General features: G+C 46.2%; 1 protein-coding gene across 8 annotated transcripts; it reads left to right on the top strand.

Moving 5' to 3' along the window:
• The first annotated feature begins 150 nt into the window (after nt 1–150).
• On the top strand, nt 151–21761 carry syt16 (synaptotagmin XVI). Of its 8 annotated transcripts, XM_035428865.1 has the most exons (9): nt 151–386; nt 10322–10501; nt 11654–11729; nt 12594–13092; nt 15637–15855; nt 16908–17182; nt 18843–19286; nt 19670–19859; nt 21405–21761. In XM_035428865.1, the coding sequence occupies exons 4-9, from the start codon at nt 12684–12686 to the stop codon at nt 21716–21718; spliced, it is 1851 nt and encodes a 616-aa protein (XP_035284756.1). In that variant the 5' UTR covers nt 151–386; nt 10322–10501; nt 11654–11729; nt 12594–12683; the 3' UTR covers nt 21719–21761. The 8 variants fall into 8 exon arrangements, with proteins under 8 accessions (XP_035284756.1, XP_035284748.1, XP_035284765.1 ...); XM_035428857.1 differs by having other exon boundaries at nt 10322–11729; XM_035428874.1 differs by lacking the exon at nt 11654–11729.
• The last annotated feature ends 2567 nt before the right edge of the window (nt 21762–24328 follow it).

Genomic DNA, 24328 nt, shown 5'->3' on the forward strand with positions numbered 1-24328 from the left:
TCTGCAGCTTATTAAAGTTATTTGTGGTTCCCAAACCCGTTCATTCTTTGCGTAGCCTAGTTGATGAATAGCTTTTGAAAGGATATTTCATTCGCGTCACAGTACAGAACTGCTACGATAGTGTGCGCGATGACAGGCGACCTGACACGCCATAGCTCATTCGCGATACCAGCTTGACCATTGGGCTACACTTGGTTCTGTGATCAACGGATGTGACAACGGTGGAGACGCATCTCTGAAGCTATGTTATATTACAATGGGAGCCAAAGTAGAACAAAGAAACTGTGATCATTTCCAAACATTTCAGATTTCGATCCTACATCTCTGTTAGGCTAGTTTTATTCCAGCAGGACTGATTTCTTTCCACTGATGTTGACTAACATTTGGTAAGTTTCCGATTTAATTCTATAATTGGACATTGCCCTCCATTAGTACAATTTCACTATGGTAATCATTCATTTTGTTTGCATGCTAATTCGATACCAATTTTAACTCGGTTAAAACTGGCACGAAACAGGAATCCGAAACGTGCTTTATTCAAATTTAGTTAAGCACAGTGTGTCACACTAAATTTGGTGTGGCATGGTGTGCTCGGTAGGTGTGATTTAGGCTACGCACCTGAGGCTGTGGTTAACCGTGGAACGACAGAAGGGAGGGTGCAGCACGTCACTGTTTGGATGCCAGTGGGACCCACAGAAAAAAGCAAGAGGGAGACAGGAAGAGGAACACAGACCGTAAATGTGGTTGTTGAGAAATGGCCTAGGAGCTGGAAGGAAAGGGCAAAGCGGCTGTTAATTTCAGTAGCGTCCAATTAGCAGCCGCTATCCGTATAGCTTTTATCCGGAGATAATGTAACCATTAAGGAAAGCGCAAACCGTGTGTGCCGCATTCGGATGAAAAACGTGGACAATCCAGATATTCAACCATGGCTTCTGATAGTAAGTGACCCTTTACTGGATATTATTATTATTATTATTATTATTATTATTATTATTATTATTATTATCTGTATTAAATATGTAGCCTATACTTACAGAAGAACGCAGGGAAATTATCTTCCATTGGAAAATCGACGGTTGTTGCAGTGCATGGCCAAACAGTGGGAGGAGAACGATTCTTATCTCCAGTATTGCACTAGCAGATAACTATCCGTTTATAATATCGTATTTAAAACCGCGTTTATATTTCAAATTCATGGGTTTTAGTTATATAGCAACTAATCGGGCGAATACTAGCCTGTGTAAATTAATTGTGTGACTACATTAACCATTTTGAGTTCACTGCAGACCGTTTCCTTTTCGCTGGCTCTAGCTATCTTTACTGATTAGACTTTAAAAATTATGACGTTTTCTTATGCGCAAACATGAAATAAAAATCATATCGATAGCTTGGGAATCCATAACCCGTCGTAAAAGCAGTTTAAGACTAGCATATTGAGAAAAATATTACGTTTAGTTAAACATTGCCTTCTCAAACAGCTGCACACATAATTTAGTGACATGGCGCAACAGAAACAAAGCATTTTTATTGCTCCTTGATTTAAATACATTTTAAGGACACATGAAGCAGTTGGGTGCACAGTAACTAAGCAAATGAAGTCAGTGCAGTAAAGCAAATATATAGTTTGTGGGAGCAATGGTACTCACGTTTCCAATCAGTTATGAAATATTTGTAAGATGATATACTGTATCTGTACTCTGAAAATTTCGAGACTTTTATTTCATTTTGAAAACAAAATGTTTTACTCTAAGTTTCATTTCCACTGGGTACATTTTTATTTGTTATCCATACTGTATGAATATGATATTACAAAAACACAGAACAACTGTACCACCTTATCTGCTGTTATGCTTGTTAATTCACTGACAGATGGAAAGAGACTTACATTTAGGATTTTCAGATAGGTACTTTGATGTGCTGTCTTACATCTGACAATGACAGAAAGCTGTACACATTGTTAGTGTCACTTTCTTGCATCTTGAGTCAGAAAGTGGTTTCATCATTGACCGTTACTGTCTCCAGGGACTTGCCACAGCATCCTCCAGGACATGGAAGGATAGTTACTCTTTGCTTTCATTATTGGGTAGAGGCATGGTTCCTTGTTTCCACATTGACTGCGATCAATCATCACCTTTTGTGGTTGACAAGGCCCAGATTACTGAGTGTGAGGAATTACATCTATAAATTGCGAGTGGACTAATTGACAATGGCTTCAGACAGCATTAACTGACAAACGGAGGCCAGCAATTCGTTGGGGAAGAATAGTCCTTGGCAGTATTTGCGTTCTAAATGTGGAGAAAGCATATACTCCTAATATGCTGTAGTTCCCCTGGCTTTTGCGCAGGTGTAAAGTGTTGGTCTCAAGCTGGACAGAGCGGTCAGGTCTGGATGCCAGGACTGCTGTGCTTCCTGCTGATTGGCGGGTCTGTTGCGCCACTGCTTGTTGGCTCCCCGAGCGCTGGAGTGGGCAAACTGCCAGGCTGTGTGGAAGTTGGACGATTGAGCAGTGCGCAGCATCTAGAATCCAGCCGGTTTAGGGGCAAGGTGCTCTTTCCTTGCTCACCATCTGGGTGAATCCTGTCTTAAAGTCATAAATGTTAATGGCATAATTGGATTGTGTAGAGCAGTGTTTTTCTTCTGTGCAGTAATGTTTTTATCTTTTTATCTGCCTATAAAAAGACCTATGTTTTTGAAGACTGAATTTTTATATGTAATTAACTTATATTTGATTTAATTATATTGGGCCCGTAACAGCACACACAATTTCCCATGCTGAGCTTGTGAGTTGGCTTCTAGAACAGGTACTGTAATTGCTGTTGACTGGGCGCACTGGTCTCTGTGAAGCCTGGGCTATGTAGAAATGTTTTATTTGAATGAGGTACCTGCCCAAACCGTGTGGCACACCACAGTGCTGATTTTCGGTCCATTCCATTTCAGTCAGCCACCATTTCAGCCACAGAAGAAGCCAGTGAAAGAACAGAACAAGGTTGAAACCCTTTGCTTTGGTGCAATGGCCTTTTAAGAGAAATCCTCTTCCATCTTTTGCAGCTATCAGACGGTAGTGTCTGATCATTACTGAGTATCCTCTGCGGTTCTGCCTGGCTGCTTGGCCTAGATTCAGGGCCATGCGTAATTTATGCTCTCTGCCCCCGCCGGCAGCGGGGGGAGGGGGTGGGGAGAAATCCCGGGTTTAGCGATGCCCAGGACAGGCTTCTGCAGCCCCTGAACTGCTCTCAGTGGGGAGGGACATTGATTTATGCCGGAACAGATAAAGGTCTCTTTTTAATCACTCAATGTTATGTGCCTTGGTATTCATTTAATAATTAATGATGTAACCAGTGAGCAGCAGCTGTGACATTGTGTAAAGTTTACTGGGCAATCCTATAATTGCACTGGCATCTGTGTAATGCACATTTGCACTGTTCTGTATTAATTCTAGTTGAGCGGTGGTTTATATGAGTGTAAAACCTGACTCCTGTCTAGGGAAGCAGTTAATTCAGTCTTAGTGAATGTAGATCCTGTTTTTTGTGGTCTGAATGTGTTGGTCAGCGTATATATTGCATTACTTCTTAAAAGAGAGGTGTCACATTTCTAATGCATTTGGCAGTGAAGCTTCTTAGGCAACTATCCCACAAAGCTATTAAAAAAATATTATTTGTCTCACTAAAAGTAGAATTAATGTTTAATAGATTGTAAAATGAGGGTGGTTTGGTTACACTAAACCATTTCACAATAGATTAAAGCTTTCTATTGGCAATAAAACCCATTAGCAAAGCATTCTCTTTGCAGTAAGATGAACCATCCGTTCTCTGTCAGGAATCAAAGTTTTCCTCTGCTTTGTCTGTCCGGACTTATTTCCTGACAGTGATCTTACAGTGCGTTCATGTCTCACAGGACATGCAATTAAAGAAAAATGTTACTCTTTACCTCAAGGGAAATGGTCCTAATTTCTGATTCCCTGTTCCTGTTTTTTTTTTGTCCTCACAGTATGGCACAGTAGCTTTGATATTTTACTATGATACACAATATGAATGTGTGTGTGTGTGTGTGTGTGTGTGTGTGTGTGTGTGTGTGTGTTTATACACGTCTGTCACCAGCATTACAGTTTTCCTGTCTCTATCATTTGCGTACAGAATGTCAATGAACTGGCACTGCTAGATGGCTCATTCTGTTCAGATGCTGTTCCAGTGCATGGGTGGGCCCCATAGTCTAGTATCAAACTCAAACCATGCCAGTGCCGAATGTGACCAGCAGCCTGGCAGGGCCACGCTTAATTCTCCACTATACTACAGCCTTCAAGAACCCAAAATGTTATAATCTCAGGAAACATATGCAACATTTATTTGATGCTTCAACAATTAGTTTAGTGTAGCCAGAGGGAGGATCCTTTGACTAGTGCCAATGAGGTATTGCAGTGGATTTTGCAGTGCTGACTACCGACTTGAATATTGAAATTTGGCTGTGTTCTTAGACAGAGCAAACTGCAGAGGGCCTGCTTGAATGTGTCTCACTGGCCATTTTTGGGCAGTACTCTGTTTTGTCTTGATTACGGTCAGGAAGGGTGTTGTGCCTGCCCAGACAGGACATGGCCCGACAGATAGGGGTACTGTACTCCCGAAAACAGAGGGGGAAGGAAAAGGGCATGGCGTGAGAGAGAATGTAGTGCAATCAACAGCACGCACCAGTATTTAATTCTGGACTAGAGTGGGAACATGGCACTCCAGCCAACTTCACATGGGACAGGGACTACACTGTTCTCCCCATCCAAAACCTGTGACCTCATGTCAATCATTTCTTGCTCCTGTCGCTTGTATAATATTACACTGAAGTGCAAAATAATTGGAAATCAATGTAAATGCTGTACGTTAATGACGCTAATGTGGTGATGCTTTTCATTTGTGTATAGTGCATTTTTGTGTTTTTGTTTGATAGTTTAATTTTCTCTTCTTCAGGGTACACTTTAGAATTCTCAATGGGGCGACATAGCTCAGGAGGTAAGAGTGGTTGTCTGGCAGTTGGAGGGCTGCCGGTTCGATCCCCTGCCCTGGGAGTGTCGAAGTGTCCCTGAGCAAGACACCTAACCCCTAATTGCTCCCAACGAGCTGATTGGTACCTTGCATGGCAGCCTTTCACCGTTAGTGTGCGAGTGTGTGTGTTAATGGGTGAATGAGAGGCATCAATTGTAAAGCTCTTTGGATAGAAGTGCTATATAAATGCAGTCCTTTCTTTCTTTCTTTCTCTAAAAAATGGCCAGTAGATGGTGATATTTTATTAGTAATATTGAGAGTGAGCTTTTCTTCTAGATATTGTGCTGATATTGAGCTGTTGTTAGGTTTTGATATAACAGGACTGCATTGTGTTTTTCAATTGCATTATTAGAATTTCAGCCTTTATAATTGGTTTAATCATTTTTGACATGTATACATTTTAAAAGAAGTTGTGCCATTGTGACTCAATATGTGTCCAGCAGATGGCGCAATTATTTATACAATCTCGCCTACCTTCCATTTCAATGTTCAACACGAATGGTCTCTGTCATATTTGTGTATTTGCTGTATGTCATCTATCAGGACTTCTGATTTATTATTTTTATTTTATTTTTTCTTATTTGTACAGTATGTTACAGTGTGTGTGTTTTATTAAATATTATTAGCTGGAGCTGCTGTTTTAAAATAGTGAATGGTGATAGCTGCATGTCGTTTATGGATGTTGTGCGACACAGAGTGGAGGGGCTCCAGTTCCTGTCAGCCCCCCCGCCATGCTGCAGGGGTTCAGTCTAATCGCAGGGATTAGCTCAGTAGAGCAAGTGAGCAGGAGGACAGCACCTGGCCACGGGTGGGGGCTGGAGAATATGGCCTGTACATGCGCATGGACAGATTCATCTGCATGTGTATGTTTCACATGGTTTCTGCCTTGCTACTGTCCCGTGAATCCCATTTTTGCACATTCTCTTTCTTATCATGGAATCATGAACACTGACCTTAGCTGAGGCTAGAGAGGCCTGTTGCTCTTTGGATGTTCTTCTGGGATCATTCGTGGCTTCCTGGGTGGGTTTTCGCTGCACCATTAGAGACGTTTTGGCAGGCCAGCCACGCCTGGTAAGATTCACCACTGTTCCAAGTGTACTCCATTTGGAGATAATGGATCTCACTGTGGTTCGGAGGAGTCCCAGAGCCTTAGAAATTGCTTTGTAGCCCTTTCCAAATGAATACATTCGAACAACTTTTTTTTTCTCTTTCTTGTTTCATTAATTTAGTGAAATAATTGAAACATGGATTGTGTTTACTCAGTTTCCCTTTGTCTAATATTACATTCTGTCTAAAGATCTGAAACTATTCAGTGTGACACATGCAGTAATAGAGGACACCAGGAAGGGGACAAATACTTTGTCACCGCGCTGTATGTGCATTCATATTAATACACAGATATTCATACTCACAAATTCTCATAATCCAAAACACGCCCACTCACATATTTGTACACTGGTACATGTACGCACTCAGAAATATATACTCACACATTCATGCACACACGTGACTGCAGACATACGCATTCTCTCCCACTCTCTAATTGACACCCTGTCTGCTCTGTGCCTTTAGTGGTGAATCAGGTGCATTCCTGGTCATCAGCATGAATTCACATTTTTAATGAACACAGCCCATGAGCAATCTGGTTTTAATGATGCCCGAAAATTAGCTTCGTAAAGGTTCGCTTTGCTGGCCTTTTAATCTAAATGCACCGGCTAGTCATAAACACCTGTGAACTGAGGAGGAGAAATGACTCTCATTCTCCGAATGGGCCCTAATGCAGCTGGATCATGTGCATTGTGGCCTTGGTTACTTACAAGTGGTGTGTGGAGGCTGGTGAGTCACGTATTAGTGGACCTTGAGCTGCCCATTTGTATGTAACCCTTGATGAGGTCCACAGAGCCGCGGCTCAGGCCGCCAGCTCCAGTGCGTGAGATACATGTGCCCAGAGGACACGAGGATTCAATCTCAGATGCGCACCCCAGCATTAGAAAGCACTTGTTGTCTTGCCCAATCGTGCAAGTCCCCTCTGCACCATGGCAACATGGAGCCTTTTTTCTGCTCTTGTGTGTGGGTGAGGCTTCAGACATTCAGTCTGCCGAAGACAGACAGTTTCCACGGAAACTGACCGTTCTGCGGTGCTCAGGTGTGTGGAGTTACTCCTCCGCCGTGCTGTAAAAATAGCGGCGTGACATGTCAGGAGGCGGGGGAGGGAAAGGTGGAGGGGGAGGGGGGGGTACGCGATATGAACAGGAATGAAAGCATTATTTGGGATCTGTGTATCTCTCTATTCCTGTCAGAGACACTGTGCTCTGTGCTGTGAGTGCACTTGGGCTTACTCATTTTTACTGTCCCAGCAGAATAACCAGTTGTGCGTTTCTTTCCACAGCGTGACTCTGAGAGTCTCATTCAGACTTCCCTGACCTGGGTGTCTGTGTGGGCCCAATCTATTGGTCATCTGCCAGCTATAGAAAGGGTTTAAACAAACACAACCAGTGCTGTTTATGGACTGGATATCACCATTCGGAGTCATGCTACAGCTGCGTGTTTTGCTTTTTTCCAGCTTGCTCATGCGAACCCTGGGCTGACCACAGTTGTGCTCTGCCCTGCTCACACACGCACCTGTATCACCCACCACGCCTGCTGCTCACACAGTACTGGCAGTAGAGCAAACACTGCACGGCCCCACCTCTCTCCCGCTCCCTCTCTCCGTCTCTCTCCTTCTCTCTCTTTCTTCAGCCAGCTCCTTTAAGTTCCCACTTCCTGCCGAGGTACAGAAAGATTTAGTGTCCCTCGGCTGGGCACGGGCTGCGTTTGGACTCCTCTCGTCTCCATCTGTTACCACCGTTCGCATCCGTATAGTTTTGCTGCTGAGGCCTAAAATCCTTGGCTCTGCTAGTTCCTTGTGGCCATTTTGTGGGAGCGCAGTCGCGTGGACTGGTACGTGGATTGTGTGTGTGTGTGTGTGTTTTCCTTTGAATATTGCAATGTCAGCGTGGAGTCATTGTGGAGCCTTTTTCCTGTCCTTGATCTGAGCTCGCTGAAAAGAAAGCGGACTAAGAAACCAGATAGTCTTTGATGTTGGATTTCAATTTCCCAGTCTTGAGGTACTTTTTCATACCATTGCTTTGTGGTGAGCCCACAGTTCTGCATAGGAGGCCTCGTCTTTAAAACACCTTTAAAGCTTGGGTCTAGTGCTATTTAGTTGAGTGATGACTGGTGATTTTTCTTTTAAGATCTTGTGGAAAAGATGTGCTGAGTTGACCTTCAGAATAGTATCACTGAACTTCTCGCTGGGATTGTCATGCAGTGATGTTCTGTAGGGTTTTTTTTATTCATCAAGATTAATGAAGATTATAATAGTAATATCTCTGGTTTCTGCCACAGACTGTATGTGGTATGAAGTTACACAAAGGTTTGCCAGAGAAGAAGATTCCATATTTAGAAGGAATGTTTTTTGTTGATTGCTTTATTAACGATTCATTTGACATGAAAAATATATATTTTTGTTCTATTAAAACAGCCGTGTAAACAGTCCTGTTAGTTCCGTTGCAATTTAGGCTACTGGTGAGGCGTATCCGAGATGATCCCCTTTCCCTGATTTTGTGTGGGTATGAACGCAGATGAAGGTGGGTGGCTTTGCTCGCTGTGAGCTCAAATCAGTCGGCTGTGTCTGTAGATAAGAGAGCTCTGCCACAGCGCTTCCTGCTGCACTAGAGAGAAATGCAAGCAGGGACTGCTTTCTCCATTGTGAAAACCAGGGTCATCTGACAAGCAAATTCAAAAGGAACTGAAGGACGGATCTAGGTAGCGGAAAGGAAAGTGGGCGAGCTGGTTTTTCTTTACCCAGGGATGAAATGACTGTGCACACATACGCACACACACACACACACACACACACACACACACACACACACACACACACACACACACACACACATACGCACACACACACACACGCACACACACACGCCCATGCACACGCACACACACACACACGCCCATGCACATGCACACACACACACGCCCATGCACATGCACACACACACACTCACACTCACACACACACATGCACACACACACACACGCCCATGCACATGCACACACACACACGCCCATGCACATGCACACACACACACACACGCCCATGCACATGCACACACACACACACGCCCATGCACATGCACACGCACACACACACACACGCACACACACACACACGCCCATGCACATGCACACACACACACGCCCATGCACATGCACGCACACACACACACACACGCCCATGCACATGCACGCACACACACACACACACATACGCGCACACACACACGCACACACACACACACACGCCCATGCACATGCACACACACACACACACACACGCCCATGCACATGCACACACACACACACGCCCATGCACATGCACACACACACACGCCCATGCACATGCACGCACACACACTCGTACATGCACACACATACACACACATGCACACATGCTTTCACACACACACACTCAAACAGCACTCACACTCACACACACACATACGCCCACACAGAATCCTCTCACACTTCTGTTGTCATAGTCATAGTTTAAAACATTTTTTTATGAATGTAGGTTTTTCATGTGTGGGCCCCAGTGTGGAGGTCATTGCTGTAATGGCAGAGATCACCCTTTGATGACTGAAGAGAGCACAACTGACTATTAAGAGCGTATGTGAGAGTAAACCCAGTCTCTCTTTGTGTGAAAATCCACTTCAGGCATTGAAAAAGTCAGTTTGGTTTTAAACCAGGGCTGCTGCTCAGCAATCACACAGAAGAGACTCATTTCTTCTTCTAGATATCACATGCCTTCCAATGCACTCGTTCTGTACTTTAGGATGCTCACAAATGAAAGCATGATGCCAGATCTTATTAAAAGGGGCAGTTTGGGGCCTGCATTCATTATTTTTCTCAATTACAAACCCCAGAACAAAACCAGTAGATTTCCACCGCATAATTCAGTAATACGATTGGAGATTGGAGAGAACAATGGCTGTAAATCATTTTAGGGTTTGAAAGTAAAATGTAACAAATGCATTTTATTGCTGTTGGTATTGAAGTGTGCTGAGCCTGTGATGTGCATCATGTTGAGGACTGCTGATTGATGGGAACTGCAGCTTCTTCTGTGCGTGCGTGCGTGTGTGTGTGCGTGTGTGTATCTGCGTGCGTGTATGTTAGTACGTCAGCATGCGTGTCGGAGTGTACTCAGGACGTGCGTGTTGTTTGATGGGTGTATCTCCCTCTCCCAGTCACTCCTGAGGCCATCGGCTTCCTCTCGGCTGTGGGCGTCTTCGTGGTGGTGCTGGCTGTGCTCTTCCTCTTCATCAACAAGAAGCTGTGCTTCTCCCGCGTGGGCGGCCTACCCTGCCTGGAGCAGTACGGCAGGAGGAAGCGCGCCAAGGACAAGGCCAGCATCCACCAGGGCCTGGGTGAGTGAGTCGCTCCAGAGGTGGGAGCTGGATGGGGTTATGGGGACTAATCAGAGCGGCCTTTTCCACACACCTGGCTAGTTTCAGCCGACTATTCTGTCATTTTGCATCATCTGTCATTTCGCATCCTCTAATTACATTTTTTATTTGCTGGGTAAACTTGCATGCCTTTCCTTTTTACTCAATATTGGTTTTGCAGGAGTTTAGCTTGACCAGCTTATTTGGTATAGTGTCAGTGGCCTGCCTGGCGTGGGACTTGCCGTTCCTCGGTGACGCACTACCGCCCATGTTACAGCACATTTCCCTTGCAATCAGCCGCAACACTGGGCTGTAATTTTGATTCTCCAGTTCTGTGCCTCGACAGCATAAACAAATACTGTGCCTGACGTCACTCCGGTGTCTGATGTACTTGTGAACGTTTGTCCTGTGCTTTCTACCCTTAAGCCGTGTAGCCTGTCCTGTTTGCTGTGGTTTGACTTCCTGTTGCTCCTTACAGTTGATTGACTCTCTCAGGGACTGCCCTTTTTCGTCAGATGAGAACATGCTCAGGAGCATTTTGTTTTCACAGGACACTGCACTTATTGTATTAGGTTGCAGCTTACGTCATGTGTGATTCGAACCGCGGGGAGTAGCAGGAGGATGGCATGACATATCCCTGGGAGGGATGTTTACCTCTGAGCCTCTGATAGAGGTTCCCAGAACTCATCTTTCATGAAGCGTAGTTTAATCCTACAAAGCACAGGTGTCAGAATCCAGTCCTGGAGGGTCGCAGCGTCTGCTGGGTTTTGGTGAATTTCACCTTTTAATCCTGTTTAATCCTCTAAAGTGATGTACACAGCACAGAAAGAACTAGCTATATCTGCTGTATGTTTTTCCCCCGAAAGCCTTCATTGGTAGGATAGCGTCGAAAACTTTTGGCAAACAGAGACCGTCTGCCAAAGGTTTTCACCCGGGTATTTAAAAACGTAAGCCACAAATCAAATTTGCAAAGCTTCTCGGAGCTTCTCGGAGAACCGTAGCTGCCAAGGTCCAATGGGTTAATTTTTGCAAGAGATAAAACAGGAAATGAGGAGAGGTGCTATGCCAGCTCCCCTTTGCCTGTACACTTGAGAAGTACGCTGCTCACACCTGGCTTTCACCTACCCCTGACAGACCAAGACACGGCTCGTCAGTGCAGCTCTGGGGCACTTATTCATGATCTCTACCTGTGTTCTATATTCCAGAAAAGGTGTGTCCGCTTCTCGCAGTCAATCAATCAGCTCCAGTGTACTGATCAAACTGCGCAATAATGAGCAATACTTTTAATTGAATATTTTTCTAAAAAAAAGAAAAAGAAAACCAAATCACAGTCTATAGAGTAAAAGTTCAAGAATGATTTGGAGATGTACCCTTGCCATTTCACAGTGCTGTCTTTGGGACATTAGGTGATTGTCTGTTAGTATTTGAAGGAGTGAAATATGTGACAGCCTTAACTGCAAACTCGCTGCGCACATTTTTGTAACAGTGACCAGACAATCACATGATGCTCATGACGCATCATATCATTGTGTACCTGTGAAATTCCAGCTCAGAGCTTTCAGTTAGTCTGACTGCAGAATTTACAATGGTGAAGTTATCTTTTTTAATATTATTATTAAACTCAGGACAAATTGTCATAGATTAGTCAGTCTCTCTTATGCAGCAGTGCTACCCAATCCTGTTCCTGGACATCTACTGTCCTGTAGGTTTTCATTCTAACCCTAATTTGGAACTCCTGATTAGCAGCTCAACAATATATCTAGCTGTTGAATGAGGTGTGCTTTATTACATTACATTACATTACAGGCATTTGGCAGACACTCTTATCCAGAGCGACGCACAACAAAGTTTATATAACCAGGAACAAGTGTGTCGAAAACCCTAGAGAGGGGGTTTTCGATACACAGGGTTGGAGTGAAAATCTACAGGACAGTAGATCTCCAGGAACAGGGTTAGGCAGCCCTGGCATACAGTATTGTACATTTTCTGGGTTAAAAAGATTGGGAAATGTGCTTTGCTGTGCTACAACCTGTTGTCTAGTGCCTTGATGCTGTGTTGCGTTCTGGGTGTACAGGCTTGATCGGTGTGCTGGGGGGTCCGCTGCTCCTCCTCACGGTGGGATATAGGCAGTCGGGTCTCGCTGTGCGTCCGCTGGCATACAGTGATGTCATCTCCTCAGGAGGCGCAGGGCGGGGCCTCTGCGTTCTCCGCCTGGCTCTCTCAGGTCTCCGGGGCCATTTCCGGCGCCTTTCTCGGCCCCGCTAAGCCGGGGCCCACAGCTGCTGAAGAGCCCCCAGCAGACAGAGCCCAGGACGGGGCGGACCCCGTGCTGCTGGAGGATGGCCTGCACTCAGGCAGGAGCTCCAGAGCGGGCGTGGCCAGCCTGGACGTGTCCGCCATGGGCCCCCAGGAGAAGCTGGAGGCCATCCGCGCCCGGCTCGCCCAGCTGGGCCTGACGGACGAGCAGATAACAGAGCGCCTCTCCACCATCCCGGAGGAGAACGAGGACCTGGAGAGCCAGCTCTTCGACTTAGAGGAGGGCGGAATGAGCACACTGACCCCACACTGCTCCGGTAAGCACCGCCCCCTCCGCCCCCCGCCCCCCGCCCCCCGCCTCCACCCCAGGCGCATATGACCTCATCGCCCAGACCGACCTGACAGTGACGTGAGAAACACTGCAGTCACAGCGGTACATTACAGCAGTCACAACTCTGATGTGTTTGACACGTGCGGCAAGTGAAATTCGCACCTTCTTTTTGCAGGGTGCTTCGGCAACTGTTGCCAGGCTCTGATTTCTCTGTGATTACATCATCTTTATTTTTTCTCCGCATCATAAATTTGTGGTGTGTTCGTTTTTTTTTTGTCAAAATTACGGTAGTGCAGCACAGGAGATTAGTATAAACCTTGCTAAATTTCGTATTATATCTCAGGGAAGTAGAGATCTGCACGGCATGGTGAATCGCGTATGTCCCTGGGGGAACAAAACAGACCAAGGTTGTGCCATTATTCATACCGGCAGCTGTGCTCCCTCAGAAAGCCTTTGCGTGAAGCAAATTATTATGCCTTGTGATTGTGCATCAATGCCCTCTAATACAAAGCGTGGAGGAGCATCCGTAATGTGGAACGCGATGCCTTTTGCTAATATATTTAAGTAATTTGTTTCGCAACGGTAAACTGGAAAGGACTGACCTGCTTTTCTGGTTGTCTGAGACAAGACCTCTCGTGTACATACAAACATGCAGATATAGCTCTGTGCCCTCTTGCATCTGCTTCCCAGCCACAGATTTATCTGGCTCTCCGCCAGGCTTCAGTACATGTAGGCTGACATCCCCAAACAAACCCTGGGCTTAGTCACGTATGATCATCGGTGGAGTGGCCGGCTCTCCTTGAGTGTGCTCTGCATGGAGGCCCTTGCTTTGTCAGAGGAAAGCTGTAGGAGGGAGGCCACATAAACAAAGGGCTGCCAATTGCCTACCTTTTTACCATGGGAACGGAGCCGCAGAAGTGGCCTCTCCTTCGGAGGTCATTGTGAGGAAGGCTTCGAAGTGGAAGCATTATTCTCTTGAGAGAGGGCACTTTGAGGAGTGGCTTCTGTGTGGCCGGTCTTAAAGGCATGCCCATTTCTAGCCATTTCATAGTCCGACCACCTCCACCTGCATGGACACCAAGTCTGTATCACTAAAATTGTAATGGCTGTTACAGTTGCTGGTTCATGTGTGTGTGTATATATATATATATATATATATATATATATATATGACAGTATATATGACGATGGCTGTAATGCTAATCAGAAGAAATGTTTTATCCTACAATTTTCTATCAGGCGGCTTTGAGCACTTTACCCATACTATGCTTCATTGAAAGCCTTAAATTCTGTAAATTTGACCATGCTTTCTGTGATTAATTGTCCGCTAATTTCAGTAACTTTGTACTTTCATTTAACTTTTATATATTAAAAACATGGCTGTTGTCAGTAGTTTCGAAAACCTACTCACACAGTCATTGTTAAGATTTGGCTCCTAGAAATTCATAGTATGGCTACTAATTGTTAATGAGACCAAGTCGTCACGGCATATCAAGAAAGCTTACTACTCATGCGGTATTAACTTCAAAACACTGTCTTCAAAGCCTTCTCTGTGTGCTCTGCGCTGATGTTTGAAATTAGGAGCCAGCCTGCTACAGCGGCTCAGTGCAGGCTCTGGAGGCTATGAGAGTATGAAAGGGGGGGGGGGGGGGTGACAGGAAGTCACTCATCTTCTGCGCCCACACAGTGGAGCCAGGCTGCACTAAAGGGTTTCCATGGTGACACTCCAGCCGCTTTTCTTCTCCATATGGTTGTGGAGAAAGAAGGACATTGTGCACATTAGGAAGTACACGGGGGGAAAATAACTACCTATTACAGTCGTATGGTATCCAGCAGTTAGATTATCTAACCATATGAGTGGCTGCCAATTAGCGATGTAATGACATCTTTACTCAGAAGAGCAAGATTTGGGAGGAACAGGGTCAAACCTCAGCAAACACAACCAGGAAAATAATGAATGGCTCCATCTTTCAAAGGCTGTTCTGCTGGCCAGCTTGGTCTCTTGGGTGTTCATTCTGTGCTGTAAAATGGGCGGTGCTATTTGTCACACCTTCTGCCTTTTTTTCCAACTTTTGTTTCATTCATGGATAAACTAAGGGAGTAGCAGGGCCATCTTCCTCTGCTGATTTCTCCTGCTTACGGCATGCAAATGGTGGGGTGGTTTGTTGTATTTACTGGGGTTTTGGAATGGTATTCTGAATATGATCTGCTCTCTCCACATTGATTCCTGGCTTCCATTTTACCTCCCACTTAAATCTTTTTTACTCTTTTTTATAGGAGACATCTTTCACCCCCATATTCCACTGGCCTTTCTTGTCTGTTTTCCCTGTAGACAGATTTGCCCTACTTTCCCAACTCCCTCTAGTCAGTCCACCTTTTTCCCCTGGCTTTATCTATTCTCCCTCTCTCTGTCTCTCGTTCCTCGCTGCCTGTCTTCGTATCCTTCATATCCTCTCGCTCGTTCGGGGCTCACCTGTCACCTGCCCTGTCTCCTTCCTGTCTCCCGTGTGTGTGTGTGTGCTTCCTGTAGTGAACAGCTACGGGGACGACGAGGATCAGTCCACGTCTTCGGACAGCGAGGACGAGATCATCAAGCAGTTTGAGATCTCCGTGTCCCGCTCTCAGAGTTTCCGCTCGGGCGCGGGCGCGGCCGAGGCCGGGCAGCCGAGCGCCCCCGGGCAGCGCCACAAATTTACGCGCCTGCTCTCCGACCAGGAGGAGGGCAGCACGGAGCCCTCGGACTGCGAAGGTACCGGCAGGGCAGGGGGGGACAGAGAGGGCAATCCTGGAGGGCGCAAAAACAGAAAAGCAGGCAGTTCTTCGGCCGTGCAAGTCGGTCTGACTGACAAACGACAGCTAAGCTCCAGCCGTGCCGGAGTGCCAGATCTGGCCCCGTTAGGCCGGTGCTGCGCTGTCCGTTCTGGAACACGCGGAGTTCACGCGGCATTAATTGCCAGATCTCACCCTTCCATCGCTGTGATTCAGAGCAGACTACTGGCACCGCAGCGCCAAGCGCGGCGCGATCCTCGGGCTCAGCGGTATGAAAGCCCAATCTGCTTTCCACTGATCCAGCACTAGGAATAGCTGTAGATTAAAGGTATCTAAAGCTACACAGCCATGATCTACAGTACGCTCACCCCATTACACCTCTGAGGATGGGAAACTGACAGCTTGAGGTTTGATGGTTAATTAGGTGTAAGTATTGAAATGCTCTCATATGCATTGAACAATATTAAAAAATGTGGGTGTGCTTGCCATCTCCACTTGCCTGGCACTGGTTTGATGGACTATAATTGGAATCCAGGAATATATAATAAGACTAATGATCACCGTGTCTCATCAGCATTCATATTCTATTGCAATTGTTCTGTATTTTCCAGTCAAGGTTTTTCTATTTAGTCATTGTCAGATGTACATTGCAAAATAAAACTAGGGAGCCCATTTCAAAATGTAAGTTATTCAGAATGAACAACTGTGAGTCTGCACACTGCTTTGTAAAATAATAAATGTAACTGTATAAAGGGTACATATTTACAAAAGACCCATATATATGCAGTGTTTGGGTGTGTGCGTGTGTGCGCGCGTGTGTGTGCGTGTATGCGTGTGTGTGCGTGTGCGCGTGTATTCGTGTGCGTGTGCCTGTAGGCGCTTATTCTCACACACAAACCGTAATCTCATTGCAATATTTGCACTTTTAGTAGATGTATTAGATCCTTTGAGCACCATCTTTGCTGTGTGCTTCAGGGCCGTTTGTGTCCGTGCTGGGGCGCACAGTGGAACACGGTGTCTCTGTTCCTGCAGACGCCGATGGGCTCAGCAGGCTGAGCTACCAGGACCCCCTGATGTGCGGGGAGGACGAGCGGGGCTCCCTCGGGTCCCGGGGCACGGCGGACGAGCTGGAGCCCGGTCCGCGCGCGGCCTCCGCCGTCACGGAGGACAGCCTGGACCCCGGCCCGAGCCTGCAGGGCGCAGAGGAGAGCATGGAGATGGAGACCGCCGCGGACAACCAAGGCTTCGACAACAACGAGGCCACGGACAGCTCCTCCACGTGGAGCCCCGAGGTACTGCAGTCAGGGGTGGGTTTAAAAAGCACTCCACCGCACTTCGTAGCGACTTCGTTCTCGGTGACTGCTTACTCTACTGCCTTCTCTTCTCTGTGTTTTGAATGACCGTGAATGTGCACCCATCCCATCGCTGCAGTGGCCTCCATAAATGAGCGGGGATGTGTTCACAGTTAGCTGCTGCTTCTTTCCACTCTTCAGTCAAATGGTTCAGCTGCACGTATATTATACGGGAGGACTGCAAGACTAATACAGCTGCTACAGACAGACTGCAGGCCCTGGGTCAATGAGCATAGCTATTGCACAACGAGGCAGGGGACACCCATCAGACCAAAATGCTCCCTCCCTGGGCAACCCCCAATTATGCCCTGTCCCACAAATCACCTGACCAGTGCCAGCATGGTCAGGATTCAGTTCTGGTCCATGAGGTGTATCACTGCAGCAAAAGAGTTGCATGCACAATCAGAAAGCACTTGTTGTTTTTCGTAGTATAATTTCATAGCAACCACAAGTTTCATATTTGCATGTTTCCTCTCAAAATTGGATTTGGCATAACTCGCTCATTTCTGGCCTCTGCCCCGGTTTTCATTGTGATCGTCCATCTGTAATTCTGTCACTACCCCATGAAAAGCGCCGGGCATCATAAATATTTATGGAGCATTAAGAATATCGGAACACTGCTTGTGGATAACAAGCGTTGCCGTGTGTCACTAATGGATAATTCCCTGCTAATGTGTTGTACTCAGTTCTCGGCCCAGTGAGAGTGGGTGAGAGGTGTGGGTGGCTCTCTTCCAGGGCGGCCTGCTTTTGGAGAGAGCTGGCCCAGACCCGTGCCCGTTCTCACAACAGCCTGCGTCTGCGTGGTGTTGTTGCTCAGACTGCAAGCTGTGCGCTGAACATCCATCCCACTCGTCCAGGCTCTTCTTCTAACACTTCATCAGACATGTCAGCATTATTTATTTATTCCCATTTTGTTGGAGCCATTTTACAGTGGGAAAGGTATAACATACAATTTCTCTTCCATAAGAAATGAGCTGCTGATTGGGCCAAGTTGGAACCTTGGATACTGCCGGACAGTAGGCACGTAGTGGTGTGAGTGGTGGAGCCCATGATTGGACAGTAAAGGTGAAACTCTTTGCTGTGAACAGCAGATGAAGCTCAAGGCAGAGTTATTGTGACCAGTGTTGTTGGGTGTGAAGAATGTGCGTTCTGGTATTCAGTCGCTGCTGGCAGCATGTTAACATTTCCCACGAGCAGAGCCGCACAGCCTCCGCTAACAATGAGGCCAATTATCTCCCCATTTACTGTTCTCTCAGGCACTTTCAATTTCCTTTTCTTTGCGATTCCAAAAGCCACACTGTGACAAGGTTGTGCAAGGTTGTGTCTTTCACCTTTTTTATGCCTTGAATGAAGCGGGCAGAAATAGGCTGTACAACTGATAGCAAAAATGTTCTGAAGTCTTCTGCAGATCAGTGAAAATAACACACATGCAGACTCACGCACACACACACACACACACACACGCATGCATCCAAAAAATGCTCTGCAAAGGTATCCATTTTCTTGACAAGTGTGTAAAAATCAAACATTATTTGTACAACTTGAATAAGATAAAGTTTTTTAATGAACCTGGTGATTTGAAAATTATGTATGTGTGTGTGTCTGTGTTCTTCAGGAACAAGGTGCTGGGGAGCCACTCTCCGAGCCGCCCACCTCCCACCATCCAATCTCCAAGTGCGGCGACCTCATCATCATCCTGGACTACAAGGCGGAGGCGCAGAAGCTGCTGGTGACCGTGGTGACGGCGCGGGACGTCCCGGACAAGGAGCGCAGCGGCATGGACGCCTGGCAGGTGCACGTGGTCCTGCTGCCGGGCAAGAAGCAGCGGCACAAGACCAGCGTCCAGCGGGGGTCGGCGCCCCGCTTCAGCGAGACCTTCCGCTTCTCCCGCCTGGACCCCGGCGAGCTGGGCGGCTCCGCCCTGCGCTTCCGCCTCTACGCCATGGGCACGATGGGGCGCGAGCGCATGATGGGCGAGCGGCTCTTCCACCTGAGCGGCCTCCGGCCCGACGGAGAGATGGAGGCCACGCTGGTGCTGGAGCCTCGCAGCAACATGAAGGCGAGTTCCCTTAAGGAGCATCACCGTACTGCGCTGTCCGTAAATCACTGCGTGAGGTGCAATGCGTCACAGGCGACAGTGGGAACTCACGGTTGGGTATAGTAATTACGAAACGAGCAGCTGACTGTCAGGTTAAGGAAAGCTACCATGAACCATGGAGAGGTACAACAGCTAATATAGCAACAGTCAACTAGTCACAATCGCTCATAGTAAGGATCTTAAACTCAAACGTAGGCACAGCATTGTACAGGAAAGTAGTATTATACCTGTCTCGCTGGAGCAGGTGTAATATGTCAGATGTAGGTACGTGGTAATTCAAAACGCTGAGATTGAGTAGCTCACTACCTTGTGACGGATCTGACCATGTGCGTCTCTGGCCCCAGAGTGCGGACTCCCAGCTGAGCCTGTCGGCCGTCTCTCAGAGTGACAGCGCCTCCTCCACGCAGTCCCTGTCCCACGGCGGAGTCCCCGAGCTGCTCATCGGCCTGTCCTACAACGCCACCACTGGCCGCCTTTCCGTGGAGCTCATCAAGGGCAGCCACTTCCGCAACCTCGCTATCAACAGACCACCTGGTGAGTGGTACACACTGCGTGTGTGCACCGACACACACACACACACACACACACACACACACTCACACTCCATCACACAGACACTGACCCACAGACCTACGCACACACGCGCACACACACACACACACACACACACGCACACACACACACACAAACGCTTGCATTGGCATTGAAGAGATTTTGGCTCCAGTTCTGCTTAATGTTTTGCGCTAGGCTGTAACTGTTGAGACCAGTGACCCCTGTGGGAGAAACTGTAGTGCTGGCAGTCTGCTTCTGCTCTGACTCTTGGCTGTCTCCTCACATTAAGCTATTTCCACCAGCTGCCTCGAGGTTACTGCCAAAGTAGTGTCTCTAGCCAGACATAACACTTACACCTGTTGCTTCACCTGGACACATGTTATTTTCCTGCACAGAAAGACTACACCTAAATGAGAGGAGGTGCAGGATGGAAACATAAGACTTCTCCATCATAATGCAAATTAAAATGATAAATACCTGTCACGATATATTTGCTAATAAAAAAAGTGCAGCCATTATGCATCTTGTGTAGCTATATATTTCACACAAGTGGGACACAAGCCTGCTTGCAGACTAATCATTTGATACCAAAGCAGTCCATTGGTTGTTTGAACCCTTTGGATTCAGTACAGGCCTATATTAGTTTATTAATGAGCTCTCACCCCTGTGAACTACACCTGTGACCAAAACAGTGCAGGGTTACCTGCCTTTCAGATGCTGTATTCAGTTTTTATACATGGTATAATTAACATTTAACTATTCACAGGCTGCATTCCCATTGCGAGTGTATCAGATTTTATTTTTGGCGATCATTGTGTTCTTGCATTTGCTAGTTAGCTGTTGAGTTAATGAACAATATAGCTTAGTCAGCTAATAAACAATATGATATTTTATTCAGTACTTGCTCTATTAATCTTGTTTTTCATAATTTTTGAGGACTTAAATGTTTCAAGGACAGCACTACACCATGTATATGTATATATATATATGGCTTCCTGGTTTTATGTTGTTGTTACTGAGGGAGTAAACCTGCTCACTGGGTTGTTGCACCAATTTTGAAAGTCAATTAAAAAAACAGTCAACATGTTGATTGTGAGCGAAATACACATTCATATTGGATGGGTTAAAATGACGGAAATCTACTTGGAAAAAAGTAATAGCCTAGTCCTGAAATGAGTTTCTCCCTTTTGGAATTGTAATAGCATTTTTTGAATAATGCGAGATTCGTCAGTCATGCAACCATTACCCAGGGAGCTCTCAGGTGTCATGCTGACCTAACAGAGTCATTGGGTTTGACCAGATCTGTACAGGTAGAACAACAATATTCATCCTACAGGCTTTTTCAAATTCCTCCTTAAATTACACTCCTCCGATCCTCCCACATATACAGTCCCAGCTGGGCTGTGCCTGCCTCTCTTATGCTGATCCGTTTGAAATGGACGGAGATGCTGAGGTTTTGCAACTCCTTGCTGGTAGCATGTCGGCTAAAGCTCCGCTCTGCGTCCTGCTCTCTCTCTCCCCCGGCAGACACCTATGGAAAAATGACTCTGCTCAACTCCATGGGGCAGGAGATCTCCCGCTGCAAGACCTCCATCCGACGGGGGCAGCCCAACCCCGTCTACAAGGAGACCTTCGTCTTCCAGGTGGCGCTCTTCCAGCTGAGCGACGTCACCCTCATGATCTCCATCTACAACCGGCGCAGCATGAAGCGCAAGGAGATGGTGGGCTGGGTCTCCATGGGCCAGAACAGCAGCGGCGAGGAGGAGCAGCTCCACTGGCAGGACATGAAGGAGTCGCGGGGCCAGCAGGTGTGCCGCTGGCACGTCCTGCTCGAGTCCTAAAAATGCACGCCGCTCCGAACCACCCCCCCACCCCTCCCCCCCCCCACCGCCCCTTCATTCGCACACCTGTCTTCATGTGCACAAGAACTTCTGCGGCCCTGAAGAACAGCACCACTCCTCTCTCCGTGGAAACCTCTAGGCTTTAATTCGACCCAGTAATCAGTGGTATTGATTCTGCAGCCGGTCCTCACAGTTTGAATGGATCACAATCAGGGCCATACGCACCCAGTGAAAACGTGGCTCACTGGGTGCTGTGGTGGCTTTGAAATTCTGGAAATTGAACTACTGATGAAAGCTGAAATGCAAATGTGATTCTTTAGCTGCAGATTTAATGTAGATTCTGTGTTCTTCCAGCATCATAATCATTCAAGTGAGAATTGCTTAGGAGTCACAAAACGTTTTTTTTTTTTTTTTTTTGCTTGAATTTCATTTACGAAATTGTTCTCGTACATGTTTCTGTTAGCAGGAGGTAATGGACTGTGACATTTAAAAATGAAGATTAATCTCAGGAATGCCATTTGATGAAATGGTGTATTCCCTTGTGTCGCTTTGCTGAAAGCCGGTCTGTACAGGGCTGGGAATGAATCCAAACTCCCCCACTTTTAATTTTGCCTCCTCTCTCATCCAGCCAGGTTATCGATCTCTGCACTGCACAAAAATGTGGGTGTTGGAATCTCAAATCTCATATCTCAAATCTCCACATCTGTACATGTAAAAGAGCCCCCCCCCCTCACACCATACCCCCATTGAACTGTGTCATTGGATGCAAACAGAACTCTTCCCTTAGTTGGTCAGAGCCGTTGCCCGCTGGGGAGTGGACTGTATGACTCACTCTGCTCACCCACCGCGTGTGAAGGGTGCGCTGCAGCCTTCTCTGAGAGCCTCTCCACAGAGGGGTTCATTCAACTCCCATCTGCTCCGCAGTCAAAAGAAACTATTAATGTATTTCCACCAGATGATCTGCATTCAGCTCTCGCACAAGGATATGATTTGTTTTTGGCTCCTCCTCCTTTGACCGACGCAGGGTGATGCTGATCTATATTGCCATGCATGCCACGCTTCACTTGCTCCCTGAGTAGCTGCTATGATGGTGTTCTGTTTTACCTGCCCGGGAGCTGTCAGCCTTCAAGGCACCTTTCTCTGGAGGTGGCTTGGATCAGAACAACTGTGGGCAAAGATGCAAAGGCCAAGCTACTGCCGGTCTATTGCTGGTCACCTCGATTTCGTAGCGATGCTACTTTGTTTACCCGCACCCAAGTCAAGCAGTGGGATGTACTGTTGCCTCTGTTCATACTCCCAATGGAGTAGAAAAATTAATTTATCTTCAGTTTATATATTGTGCAATATGTATTAATGGTCAAACACTAGAGGTTTTCGAGCAACCTAATTTGAAATAGATTTCATCAATGAAATTCTGTCACAAATGCTTATTATGCACAACGAGCTCACTGACAACTTCGGAAACTAGCTTTAAGCAGTTATGACTGGTCAGTTGAACCTTGATCAGATTTGACTGTTGTGTAAAGCCAAAAGCACTGAACTTGTATGTGTACGGGTAGAGCCCCAGTCTCTCTTCAGCGCCCTCTTATCTAGCATGGAACTGTGCTGAAAAGGGGACATGTGCAGAGACGGTTTCATGTGCTTGATGGTGGTCAATCTTCTGTTCTACAGTAGAAAGAGGTTTTTTTTCCAAAAATGTGGTGATTTTTGTGAGTTTTCCCCTATGGAATTTTTTTTTAAACGACAATGAAATTTCAGATGAGTTGATCATTAAAAAAAAATTACAAAACATCCTTCTCAATCCACAGTCCTCCACTGGTTTATTGCACAAATTAGCTATTGGCCCCAAAACAATTACAATTCATATTGTTATAATATAATAACATATGCATGCCAAATATTACTGTACATATTTCTTAATATTTTAGCAAAGTTTCAACATACCATTTCAAAAAGTATATATTTTCTATAGCATGCGAGTTTTACAGCTTCCTGAATTGTATAAAGAAGTGCCTGCAGTCTATGTAAGGAACTGTTTGCGTGTGTAGAGTATAATTGTAAGAAAATGAGATAAGCATGTATTGTCAATGATGTTTACTATTCCTTTCAGATGCTGAGTGCATGGACAAATTCAAATTATCATGTCTGTATAAACAGTGCCTGTACTGTGCATGCCAAAAGGATGCAGCAGAACATGTTTTGTACTTATTTTTGTCTTACAATAAATTGTGATTCTTGCTTTGATATTGCTGTTGCCTTGGTTTCTGGGTCCCGTGCTTTGTGCATTTCAAGTGTCCCCTTTGCCAAATTAGTTAGCTTTATGATCATTGAGCAGCCGTTCTGTATATGAAACATATTCTGCCATAATACTACAGTCCCTGTGCTGCTGTGAAATTGATTTTAAAATATATTTCTCAAAATACTGCAATCTGTAGAATTAAATCCAGCACTGTGTCAATACTACAAATGGCCGGGTGAGCAAGCCCTTTGGACAACACGAAACATATGTCGACTTCCACATTTAACATGTCAGATGTGTGCGCTTTTTGAAGATACAGAAAGTAGACGCTTCCAACTAGAATAACAGGTCTCTTTGTGTACATAGACGAA

Source organism: Anguilla anguilla, chromosome 1 (assembly GCF_013347855.1).
Source record: "Anguilla anguilla isolate fAngAng1 chromosome 1, fAngAng1.pri, whole genome shotgun sequence".
Taxonomy (NCBI): domain Eukaryota; kingdom Metazoa; phylum Chordata; class Actinopteri; order Anguilliformes; family Anguillidae; genus Anguilla; species Anguilla anguilla.

What these genes read in the sequence shown, in the direction of transcription:
- syt16 (XM_035428836.1), top strand. Translation starts at nt 894, where the DNA reads ATGAAAAACGTGGACAATCCAGATATTCAACCATGGCTTCTGATA. An exon ending in AGCCTCGCAGCAACATGAAG is followed by an intron (nt 19,287 to 19,669) that starts GCGAGTTCCCTT and finishes CTCTGGCCCCAG; the next exon opens with AGTGCGGACTCCCAGCTGAG. An exon ending in CGCTATCAACAGACCACCTG is followed by an intron (nt 19,860 to 21,404) that starts GTGAGTGGTACA and finishes CTCCCCCGGCAG; the next exon opens with ACACCTATGGAAAAATGACT.